At 42.8% G+C, this 12179-nt stretch overlaps 2 protein-coding genes and 1 pseudogene across 3 annotated transcripts in view; 1 reads left to right on the forward strand and 2 right to left on the reverse strand.

Annotated features, from left to right (window-relative positions):
* CEP89 (centrosomal protein 89) overlaps positions 1-12179 on the reverse strand; it is a 68588-nt gene that overhangs the window by 33440 nt on the left and 22969 nt on the right. Inside the window, exons 6-12 of one of the 2 annotated variants that reach the window (XM_044256262.1) lie at positions 10150-10178; positions 8523-8562; positions 7210-7428; positions 5261-5403; positions 2589-2639; positions 2341-2424; positions 360-463 (exon numbers count right to left, since the gene is read on the reverse strand). In XM_044256262.1, the coding sequence (XP_044112197.1) occupies positions 360-463; positions 2341-2424; positions 2589-2639; positions 5261-5403; positions 7210-7428; positions 8523-8562; positions 10150-10178 (670 nt within the window). Of the gene's footprint in view, positions 1-359; positions 464-2340; positions 2425-2588; positions 2640-5260; positions 5407-7209; positions 7429-8522; positions 8563-10149; positions 10179-12179 lie in introns of both variants that reach the window. The other variant, XM_044256261.1, reaches the window with a different exon arrangement.
* On the forward strand, positions 4394-4983 carry LOC122911508 (annotated as a pseudogene).
* LOC122911509 (60S ribosomal protein L23a-like) lies at positions 11584-12069 on the reverse strand. The gene has a single exon (XM_044256263.1). It carries the CDS (start codon positions 12052-12054, stop codon positions 11584-11586), a length of 471 nt encoding a protein of 156 aa, XP_044112198.1. The 5' UTR covers positions 12055-12069.

Genomic DNA, 12179 nt, shown 5'->3' on the forward strand with positions numbered 1-12179 from the left:
CCCCATCCTGTGCTTCCTGTTCTAGAGCCCTGGGAACAGTCACAGGGGGACAAAAAGGATATGGCTCAAGAGGTCTTCAGTGAGAAGGCTGCCCTAGAGAAACACCACCTCAGCAAATAAAAAGGGGGAGTGTAGATGGATTTCAGGTTTAAAAACCTACTTGGAATTTTAAATGTAATCCTTAAAGTTAGAACCATTTACTACTATATTGTCATTGTTCCTTATTAATTTCTTAGAAATTTTCCCTGAAAATATTTTAGTTCAAAAAAGAAAACGTATTTGACGATGTCATAAAGTTTATTCCTATTACTCTGATTTCTTTTGAGTTACCAAAACATCAGAAACCCAGCACCACTTGCCATTCCTCACTGGTCACGGGACTACTCTTGGTTAACTCTCGGTGCAATTCTTCATTTTCTTTCACCACTTCCTGGACTCGCACCCGAAACATTCTCATTTCCTCCTGCAACACAGCGGAGGTGAACTGTAACATGCACAGACACACGTGGCCCCATCCTGCCCCATCCTCAGCTCTCCTGTCACCGTCACGCCTCAGGTCAGAGGTCAGCAGTTTTCTAGCAAAGTCTCCCTGAACAGCAGGTACTAGTGCCAGGTGCCAGCCCTTCAGGAGCTCCAGGGCTGCTGGGGAACCAGGAGAAACCCTGATGCTGAGCGCAAGGGACAGATAGCCTCGGGGTCCGAAATGCTCAATTCCTGATTTGATACCATTTTTCTGGAATTGCCCAATACTTGAAAAGATAAAGGCAAGTCAAAAAAAAGCAGAGGTGCCTAGGAACACGACAATCTTTTCTTTGTTTAAAGACTTTGGAGGATAAATGGGAGCTTTTTAGATAAAAGTAAGAACCTTTCCTCCTAATTAAAGCCCACTCGGGAATGGAAGGGGTCAACGTGGGTAGGGCTTGGAGTCTCCTGATTTTGCCCTGTGGTGATCACGAGAAAGCCTCTCCTGCGGGGAGCTACCAGTCAGGACAGCTCCTCCGTCATCAGCAGGACTGAGGACTGCCGTGGGGTCTGCTTTCCCCTCCTGAACACTGTATTCTGGCATTCCTGTGCGGCCTCCTCCTTCTGGCTTCTCTTAGCCAGCCCTCACTGGGCTTCCCTGACTTGCGCCGGCCTTCAGGGAGAGCCTTAGCTACCAATGTTTATTCTCAGATGCTTCTAAATATTCTTCTCCCAGCTCTCTCAGACCTTTATGCTTCTACCGGTTTAGCTTGACAATGCCAAGGAGTTTCTCCTTTACCTTTCTGCCCAGACACACTCCCCAATGGCTGACTGCCCTTCTACAGAACAGGGCTCAGGCAAACTAAAACCCAAGGGCCAGGGCGTGTTTTGTAGTAAAGTTTTATGGGCACACAGCTACACCCATTCATTTGCCCTTTATCTATAGCTGCCTTCCTGCTACCACTGCAGAGCTGAGGAGTTGCAGACAGAGGTCCTGTGGCCTGCAAAGCCTAAAATATTTACTAAATGCCATTTACAAAAAATGTTCCCTGAACCCAGTTTTAGAAGAGGCACCAAACTAATTTTGTTAATTATTTGGCTTGATAGCTAATTAATTAGTGTAATTCACTCTTTTACCAAGTTAAGTGTCAAATCTAGAAGAAAAGGTTCAAAAGCACATCATGTGGACCATGTATGTGAGGTAGTGTGTAACAAGGGCAGGCTGAGGGACTTAACAGACACTTCCAGCCAGAGCTCAGGGAATCCAAACTATTCTTTCTGGATCCTTCCAATTCCAGAGATCTCTGGCCACTTACATGAGCAGGAGGGGGAAGATGGGACACATCTAGCATACCCACATAGCCCTGCCCCCCTGTGTAATGAGAATGAGCTCTGCTGCCAGAGGCCATTCCCATGAACAGAGGTGATCAGGCAGAATCAACAAAAACCTGGTGCCCTCACCACTACCAACAGAACAAGACTTCCCTGGGGTCAGCTCTTCAGAGAATAAGGAAGCACTTAAGTCTGAACTTAATTCCCCTGCCTGCCTGGGAAATCTGGGCTTCCGATGCAGCACCACCCCATCCCTCCATACCTCTCCCACCCACCCCAATGCACCCCTCCTGCTCCACTGATCCCTCCCTCCCTGCCTCCTTCCTTCTTTCTTTCTCTCCCACCCATTGGGACCACTATGCTTGTTCTTTCCTCTTGTCTTTCCTTCATTCCTCCCTTCCCTCTTCCTTTCCATCCTTCCTTCCCTCCCTCCGACATCTGAGTACATAGTAGACACTGGGGCATACCTATCTTTAAAATGTTTCTTTAAAGTTTTAAACAGTCTTATTTTTTAGAAACCTTGTCCTGAGATGTCTGCCAGCCTACCTGAAGGGTGGCATTGAGCTCATCCTTCTCTTTCATTCGGTCCTCATAGGCCAGTAACAAGGGTGACAGGTACTTTATATCCAACTGAACATAATGGAATAAAGAAGGTTAACTTGGGTCTTACATCTGAAAACAAACAGCACATTTTTCAGAAGCTAAGAAAATTTAATTCATTTGGAATGGTTTTTCTTAGGTACTCAATGAAAATACAGAAAATACAGGCCTGATACTAAGTAACTTTTACTTACCAACCAGGGTGGTGCTGGGCCCTTTGATGGGAGGCCATCAATATTTAAAGTCTAAGAAAAAAACACATAGTGAAGGCAAATTAAACAATGCTTCCTCTGAAAGTTCAGGCCTTATTCTTTTTTTTTTTCCTTCATTAGGTTTTAAATTTTAATTCCAGTGTTGTTAACATACAGTATTATATTAGTTTCAGGTGTACAATATTGTGACAACACTCATCACTCATTCATTCAGCAAACAGTGAGAACTCTCTAACTCATTATAGACATGACAATGCAACAGTTTTCCAGGACTTTATGATCTAACAACAGAAGTCTTCTCACACAAATGAACATAATATACTACACACAAAAATACAGTACAGGGCAGAAAGTTCTAGCTGCCTTAAGAGTGGTATAAACAAAAGTCTGAGATGATTTGAGAAAGAGAGATTCTATGACGGGAGTGATCAGGGAAGGCTGTCACGGAGAATGGGGCATTTGCACAGGGCAGGACAGTGTGGGAGAGCAGTGGCCTGTCACTGGGCCTACTTGTCTGTACCCTTTTAAGGGGAACTGGCTCGCCCGCAGCCCTGCAAAAGGCCCTGGCCTAGGAAGCTTGTCTTAGAACGTTAACTTTTTTGGCTGTAGTTAAAAAAAACATCATGCTATGTGAAAGAAGTCAGTCACAAAAGACCACATGTTGTATGATCTTGTTGAGGTGAAATGTTTGGAACAGGCAAATCCACAGAGACTGAAAGTAGCTTAGTGCTTATGAGAGCCAGGGCAGGTGGTGGGGGGAAATGGGGAGTGACTCCTAGCAGGCAGGAAACTTCCTGTCGTGATGAACTTGCTCTACAAGTGACCATGGTGATGGTTGCCGGATTCTGTGAGGACAGTAAAAATCACTGAACTGTGCACATTAAGTGGGTGAGGTGAATATGTGAATTATACCTCAATGCTGTTATTTAAAAATTTAAACTTAGGTCCTACTGCAAAATCAGAAGCTTGTGAAACTGCCCTGCATTCCGAGGAACCATGTGAGAACAGATGTGCCCTTGGCTTTCCACCTTGATCCCAGCAGGGGCCAGTCTGCTGTGTATCCTGACATGTCCTATTCTACCTCCAACCCCATCCCTCACGTGCACTACTCTCTAAGGGCAAGGCCCTGACCTTCTGGCTCCTCTTCGTGTTCTTCACAGCCTACATCTCCCAGTTTTGACAGACTGGTCTCTTATGAGACGAGACTCATCAACCAGCCCAGCCTGAGCATCTGTTGCCTCTCAAACATCTGTGAATTGCCTAAGCCATTGTCTTTCTTCTTAGCGGCTCCCAGTAGCTGAGGGTATACGGAGATTCATTAATTTCCTGAAAGGGAAGACTGTCTTCAGCACCTAGAAGCAGGCTGATTGGAAACCAGACCTCGGGCAGCAGCTGGGAAAGTATGCAGCCAAACCCCTTCCAGGGAAAAAGTAGGATGTGGCTGTTTTTGCCTGCTTCCCCTATGCTGAACCCAGTGTGGAGTCGCAGAGGGGTGCTCCCATGCCTGTTTCAAAACTGATTCTTTGTTTGCTGGTCCTGTGGGAATCAGGAACTCAAGTCCCATGGGCTATGAAAGCTGGATGATTTTGGGGGTGGGGTGGCTACGTAAACTAGTCTCCTTTCTTTCCAAAGTTGGTACACCAACAAATAACAGCTATACCCCAAGGAGCAGGACTGGTCAGCCAAAGATGGCTGAGCTCTGGGGAGGTGACCAAAGTTGGAAGAAGCCCCAGTGTGGCCACAGAGGACCAGTGGAGGCACCGAATGCTGTTAGCATAAGGCTTAAGATGGAACATCATGAACCAGATGACACTGTCAAGAAGACTTCATTTTCAATATCATAACCAGAAAAATTAACCAACTCCCATAAGCAGAAAGGAATCTGTTTGAATATGAATCAACATATGTCAGACTTAATGCTGGTCTCCGTGGTCTAAGGGCAAATAGACTTTTTCGATGCATCTTAAATGTGACACAGGCTTGTAGAGCTGGGGCCTACCGATGGCAGTGAGCCCATTTTTGACTGCACACATATCTTACAAAGATTTTGTAGTCTACCTTTGAATACAGGTGATTTGAATTGTGAAACCTCTATCAGAACACGGGACTGACTGGTTGGTCTTGTTTTTGGTGGTCTGTACCCTGTTACCTTGGCTGTACCTGTGAATGGTGGCCAGTAGCCAGGCATGGGTCAGCCCCGCTGTCAGAGTAGGAAACATCTTAACTTACTGGACTAGAGTTTCTAAGCCTGTCTCTAGAAAGATGTTATTTCCCATTCTGCCCCAGCCTACGTTTGCAAGCGTATCTTGGATCTACACAGTATAAACTGATTATAAAAGCCCTTCAGCTACCTGAACCTGGTCTAGAAATGCAGTGACTGTTAAACAAATGTGTACACAAAAATAAAATTATAATGTATGAAAAAAAAAAAAAAGAGGAACAGGACTAAGAATGGAGCCGCTGACATGGACTTTTATTCCTTAACTTACATACTTTTATAGTTCTGTACTATACTCAGGCTTTCTTAAAAAAAAATTGCTTTTGTTTTGAGAAAGGAGGAAGGGAAGGAAGAGATGAAAGGCGGACACAGAGAAAGCAATTCAATAGTAAAGCCTAAAAAATCAGAAAACTGGTATTTTAAAACTGAACATTACCTCTTCCTTGGACAAATGCCTGAATTTTGTCTGATATCTACTCAATTCTACATTCAAACGATGGACAGTCATTTTTAATGCGTCATTTTCATCCACCAGTTCTTGAGCTTGTTTTCTTAGATAAAGTAGTTCAGGGGCAGCAACTACTGAAAAAAAAATTTAATATTAGAAGAACTTATACCAAATTGATCAAGATTTTATGTAAATTGCCAATCATCTGATCTTTTTTCCCTTTTGGGCTCACAGAGCCAGTGGAGGACAGATGTATAGATATTAATGAATAAAAGTTTAGTAACTTAGTAGTTTTAGAATGGAACAGTCAACAGTGTTTTGGAAGTCTGTGCATGTACAATTAAAGTAAAATGAAAATTTTAGATTGTAAAGAAAAATGTTTCAGATGACACAGTTGTGCCTTGAAAGCCATATAAAATAAATGGAAAATTTATTAGAACTAAGAGCCTTCCCATAGAATAGTAAGGTCTTATTAAAAAACATAAGAAAACAGATTTAGAAAACATTAGAAAATAGATTCCAAAAAGCAATAGCACAAATAATATAAAGTTGCAGGAATAGATGTGGCTAAGACAAGAAATACAGAATCTGGGGCGCCTGGGTGGCTCAGTGGGTTAAGCCGCTGCCTTCGGCTCAGGTCATGATCTCAGGGTTCTGGGATCGAGTCCCGCATCGGGCTCTCTGCTCGGCAGGGAGCCTGCTTCCCTCTCTCTCTCTGCCTGCCTCTCCATCTACTTGTGATTTCTCTCTGTCAAATAAATAAATAAAATCTTTAAAAAAAAAAAAAAAAAAGAAATACAGAATCTGTATGAAGACACTTTTCATAAGGCCATAATACTAGACTAATATAAACAGATCAATGTATAGAGAAAACATTAGTTAACATTTATATAACCTTAGAGTTAAAAAGGACTTAACCAAGGGCATAAGTCATAAAAGAAAAATATCCTATATTTAGCTAAATTATCAACAAACTGAGAAACCACTACATACATGAAAAAGGGTGAAAATTCCTAACATGTAAAGAGCTCCTACAAATCAGTAAGAAAAAAAAATTAAGGGGTCTCAATTTATTTATTTTGTTCAAAAGGATTCCTTTTCTTTTTTTTTAAATCTTTTGTTTTTTTAAAGATTTTTATTTATTTGTCAGAGAAAAAGAGAGAGCACAAGCAGGAAGGCAGCAGGCAGAGTGAGAAGCAGACTTCCACTGAGCAAGGAACCTGACTCAGAACTCGATCCCAGGACCCTGGGATCATGACCTGAGCTGAAGGCAGATGCTTAAAAGACAGAGCCACCCAGGCATCCCAGTATCTCAATTTAACATGGGAAAATTTATGAAAGAGAAAAAAAAGTGACCTGCAAAGATATGAAAAAAAAAAAAAAATACTCAAGCTCATCGATAGTAAAATACAAATAAAATTAAAATAGGATTTCCTCCCTGACCTTTTTGTTTGTCAAATTAGTAAGAAAAATGTAATCCTTATCACTGCTAAGTATGTGGAGAAAGAGGCACTTTTCAAAAGATATATTCATATACTTTAGAGCGAGAGTGTGGGGGGAGAGGGGGATGGGGCAGAGAGAGAGAGAATCTCAGGCAGACTCCACACAGAGCACAGAGCTCGAGCCCTACATCGAAGAGGCACTCTTATATGCTGTTCATGCAGATAAAAAACTGATAGGAAATGTATGTAAAGATACTAAGCTAAGCATAAAGAACCAAAAGAAGTATTGGAATTTCTTTAGCATAATAATGATGTAGCAAACAAAATCAAATCTGAACAAAGATATTAATGAAAGAAACTTAAGTATTATAGTATCAACATTAACATAAGAAAACATTACAACCTAAAATACTAGCTGTCCTGATAGCTGGCAACAAAATACGAAAATTGGTGAATTCTTCCTTATTCCTTTAATAAAAGAACTGTTGTCCCCACCTTCCTGAGGAGATGTTTTCTTAGCCTCTTTCAACTTTCGGTTTTCTTTTTCTGTTCTTTTCAGTTTTAACTGTAGTTCTTTCATCGCTTGTTTTATTAGGTTAAGTTCAAGAGTAAGGGTTTGGTTTGCACCACTTAGAAGCACATTTTCTTCTTTCAATTCCTTGAACTTTTCTTTGGTTATTTCCATACATCTTTGCCGTGTTCTACCAGTTACATCTGGAAAGGTAGATAAGTTGTTTTTAAATATTGATTTTTACAATTTTACCTCAAAATTATGAGAGATTATATTTAAAAAACCACCACACAAGTCACCTTCAGGTCAGGCCTTGTGCTAGGTCCTTCGGGCCCTGTGGCGAGGAGAATGGCCTGTATGGGAGAGGGTAGCTGGTCTGCTGAGGCTACAGGAAGCCACAGGGATAGAGGTGGCTAAGGGAGAGGCATGAACCCAGGGAGGTCGTTGCACACTATAATATGGAACATGGAGGTTTTGTCATGCAAGCCAACAGGAACCAGAAAAGGCTTTCAAGCAGAGCTGTGAAAAGGAAGAGTCCCTCCTCTCAGATGAGCCCCTGAAGCCAGCAGTGAAGAAAGTGAATGGGAATGAGGCCCAGCCCAGAGGCAGGGAAGCCAGTCTGGAGGACCGCTAGAGTGGGGGCAGAGAGGAAGGGACAGATGAAGAGAAGGACTCACAGGCTCAACCCCAGGGCAGGAGGGCTAATGGCTCTGGACAGGAGACTCACCCAAACCCGGGGGCAGGGGGCAGGCAAGGACTAGCGGAAGGACCGGTGGCTCCAGATAGCCTCCCCGGCCCCTGCTACATCATATCCAATCCCTAGGACATGAAACAGTAGTTGAAGAAAGGAGTACATCCACAGCTCTACTGAAAACAAGAGCGGGACTCGGAGACGTCCCACAAAGAAAACATTTGAGATAGGATTTAAGATGGAAGCTATGGCTTACAATATGCCAGGAAAGGTGAGCTAGAAAAGGTGGGCATGCTCCCCAGCATGGGCCTGGGCCTAGCAGGTGCTGGGAACACAGAGTAGCCCCCTTTTGCAGACACTGGCCTCCCAGTGTCTGAGCACATCCCATGGGGACACCGTTCACGTTCACTGTCTGAACATTTAGACCCTCTCTTTTAGAGAAAATGTGGAAGTCCCGCAGGTGCCCCCTCTTCCCAATTTCAGTAACGGGACAGAAGCAACAGTCTTTACAGGGGGAAAAAGTGACCTTTATTTTAGACATGATGATTCTGGGCATTCTCCCAAATTAGAAGCTTTTCATCACAATTAAATTCAAAAGGCAAATACCTGGAGAGGGTGGAGGCTTCTCACATAATGTTTTTTCATCCTGGGGAAGAAAAATCAAGAGTAATGATTTACAAGTGCTAGCATCTTCTAAAAGGAAACTGGTATGAGCAGCTGGGTCAGCGTATATCAAATATTTAATTACATTTTTTTCTCTGCACATTGTTTCTTTTAATTGAAACTTGCCCTTCTGGTGACTTCTATTAGGCACTAAAAGAAGTCCTGGTCAAGCTTTCTTCTTTTTTTTTTTAAGGTTTTATTTATTATTTGACAGAGAGAGATACAGCGAGAGAGGGGACACAAGCAGGGGGAGTGGGAGAGGGAGAAGCAGGCTGCCCACTGAGCAGGGAGCCAGATGCAGGGCTCAATCCCAGGACCCCGGGATCATGACCTGAGCAGAAGGCAGAGGCTCAACAACTGAGCCACCCAGGCGAACTGTCTTCTGACTTTCTGCCTGTGAGTTCAGCCACTGTGTTTTCACACATAGGTCTCAAGAGGGGCAGGCTGTTTCAGAAGCACGAGACAGGACTGCAGGTGCCGAGCAGAGATGCACGGGGCAGACTAACTGGGCTTTTCTTCCTTGGGATAGGCAAAAAAACCCAAAACAAAACAAAAAAACACCCTACACCACAGAGAAGCACATTTCCAAGTGTTGAGAAAAGAGTATGATCTTTCTTTTCAACCCCAAAAGTTAAAGGGAAGGCTTTGAACTTTTGTTCATTTTTCCATTACACCTTGTTCATTTTGCCATTACACATCAATCTGATATTAAGGTTCTAATTTTTGGTGATGAAGTAGATAAGGCTACGAATGAACTCTGCTGAGAAATCTTTAATTTTGAAATTCCTATGGCATCGCAGCATTAAAACTTAAGTTAAAACTATTTCCACATTTGCAAATTTGTTACAGTCTATTCATTCTACATTCATTCTGATTTTTTTTTAAGATTTTATTTATTTATTTGACAGACAGAGATCACAAGTAGCCAGAGAGGCAGGCAGAGAGAGTGGAGGAAGCAGGCTCCCCGCTGAGCAGAGAGCCCGATGCAGGGCTCAATCCCAGGACCCTGAGATCATGACCTGAGCTGAAGGCAGAGGCTTTAACCCACTGAGCCACCCAGGCGCCCCTATATATGTGATTTCTAACCAATCAGTGCATTACAGTTATTTTTTTATAGTCATTTTTAAACTACAGAAAATCTGAGTTTCTTCATGTTTCAGAAATATTTTATTTTTTTTAGAGCAAGAGAGAGAGAAAGCGTGGACATGCATGCACACACACAAGCAACTGGGCGGGGCGTGGGTAAGAGCAGAGGGAGAGGACGAGAATTTTAAGCAAACTCCATGCTTAGCTCAGAGACCAATGCAGGGCTCAATCTCACAAACCCAAGATCATGACCTGAGCCAAAATAAGAGTCAGATGCTTAATCAACTGAGCCACCCAGCTGCCCCTCAAAAGTATTTTATTTTATTTTTTATTTTTTTCTCAAACGTATTTTAAAAAAACATTTAATGGGAAAGGACTCTTACGGCTAGATGTCCCCCCCACCCAACAAATCACACAAAATTTTTAAAATTATGGCAGAAATGCTATTTGTTGAGAAAACTGGTTTTTAACAAATGAATCTTACCTTTAAATTCAGAACAGAATATTTATCATCTGATTAAAAAAAGAGAGAAAGGAAAACTTTTTTAAAGCAGATAAAAACATCTGAAAACTCAGAAGAACATGATCATAGGAACTTCCCTTCTACCGATGAGCTGAACAAGCTCCAGGATAGGGACAGCCCTTGCAAGGTTTCACAGCAAGCTGGTCCAGACAAGGCAGGGGCCAGACTGAATTGCTCATCTCTCTTCTGTTAATCTGGGAGTACCTCCAGTGGCTCCCATGATTACAGAACCAAGGCCAAATCCTTGGGAATAACTCTGAGCCCTCCCTGCCTTACCAACATGACCCTATCCTGTATTGCCCAAATGTGCCCCAAATGTACGACCCGCTATTCCCCAGATCCCACTCCTCTGAGATCCCACTCCTCTCTGCCTGGAAGTAGCATCTGACCTGGTCAGACAGATAGTTGTTCCTTGAAGCAAACCACCTTGGCAATACAAAAGCAAATAAATCTCACTCAGTTACCCTCCAATTACAAATACACATTCGGGATGAAGGTACTCCCTAAGGAGGGTAGTTTTATGTCCTAGAGTGCCTTGTGCCCTCTGTCATAGTGAAATGTTGGTTGTTGTTAGTTTCTAGTCAATTTACAGAGCAGAACTAACTAGATGGAAATAAATTAGAAACAAATATGCAAAAACCAACAGAATTCAGAAACAGACAAAAATGCCTAAAGATACATAAAAGATTGTACATCTTCTTCCTGGTTCATTACAATTACCAACACTTGAATGATAATCACTGAAGAAATTATTTTTGACCAAAATGTCACCTTGCCCCCACCATCTGTAACTAAATGTCTAATCAAATGTCCTGGGGCAGTCTAGACTGGCATACCCAATGAGATTCCGCCTTGTCATTCCGAATCCAGCCTAACAAAGCCTCCTCTACCTGCTGCCTTCTCTGGCTGGCAATGTTGACTGCTCTCCTGGTCTTTGTGCTGCTTCTGCCATCCACCTCAGCACCCCAGACTACAGTCCCCCATATGCATGTCCTCCCTTGCAACTGGAATGTAAGTGGAGGGGCCCGTGGCTCTGTCATCTCTGGCACATAGTAGGTAAGCCTCTGATGAACAAATGTTTAAACTGTTACAAAAAGATTTTGCATTTTTAATAACTGTTGCAATAGTCTTGCTTTGGTAACTTCCAATGCTGCATCAGACCTACTGTCTTCATATTTAATGAACTCTTGGATGACCGCCCCATTAATCTTCACCAGACAAAACTGGGGAAGGGCAGAGGATTCACAAAGAAGAATGGCAAAATGCTACCAGCTGTAGAGGGTGGGTAGCAGCTACATGGGAGTTTTGTTGACCATTTTCTCTACTTTTGTATGGTTTTTTTTTTTTTTTTTAATCATGAAAAACTGTATTTAGATTTAGCCAGCTGGACTCAGTTTAGATGATCCCAATTTTGTTGGCAACATCCAAAGCATCATAGTCAGGGGCCAGCCGAACGTATGCCTTCTTCTCTCCATCAGGCCTGATTAAGGTGTTGACCTTGGCTACATCAATGTCACAGAGCTTCTTCACAGCCTGTTTGATCTGGTGCTTGTTGGCCTTGACATCCACAATGAACACAAGTGTGTTGTTGTCTTCTATTTTCTTCATGGCTGACTCAGTAGTCAGGGGGAACTTGATGATGGCATAGTGGTCAAGCTTGTTTCTCCTGGGGGCGCTCTTTCGAGGATATTTGGGTTGCCTTCGGAGACGCAGAGTCTTGGGTCGTCGGAAGGTAGGTGATGTGCGGATCTTCTTTTTTTTGTGACTGTGGACGCCTTTCAGCACCGCTTTCTTGGCTTTCAAAGCCTTTGCTTTGGCTTTGGCTTTGGGAGGGGCAGGAGCTTCCTTCTTAGCTTTCGGCGCCATCTTCGTAAAAGGGTACTTTTGTATGTTTGAAAAGTTGTCATGATAAACGTTTTAAAAAGGACAATACACCTATTTTCCTGAAGAAAAATCATCATCTCTATTGTATCTTAGTCACCAACTTTTCA

The sequence above is a fragment of the Neovison vison genome, chromosome 7 (genome assembly GCF_020171115.1).
Source record: "Neovison vison isolate M4711 chromosome 7, ASM_NN_V1, whole genome shotgun sequence".
In the NCBI taxonomy this organism is placed as follows: Eukaryota; Metazoa; Chordata; class Mammalia; order Carnivora; family Mustelidae; genus Neogale; species Neogale vison.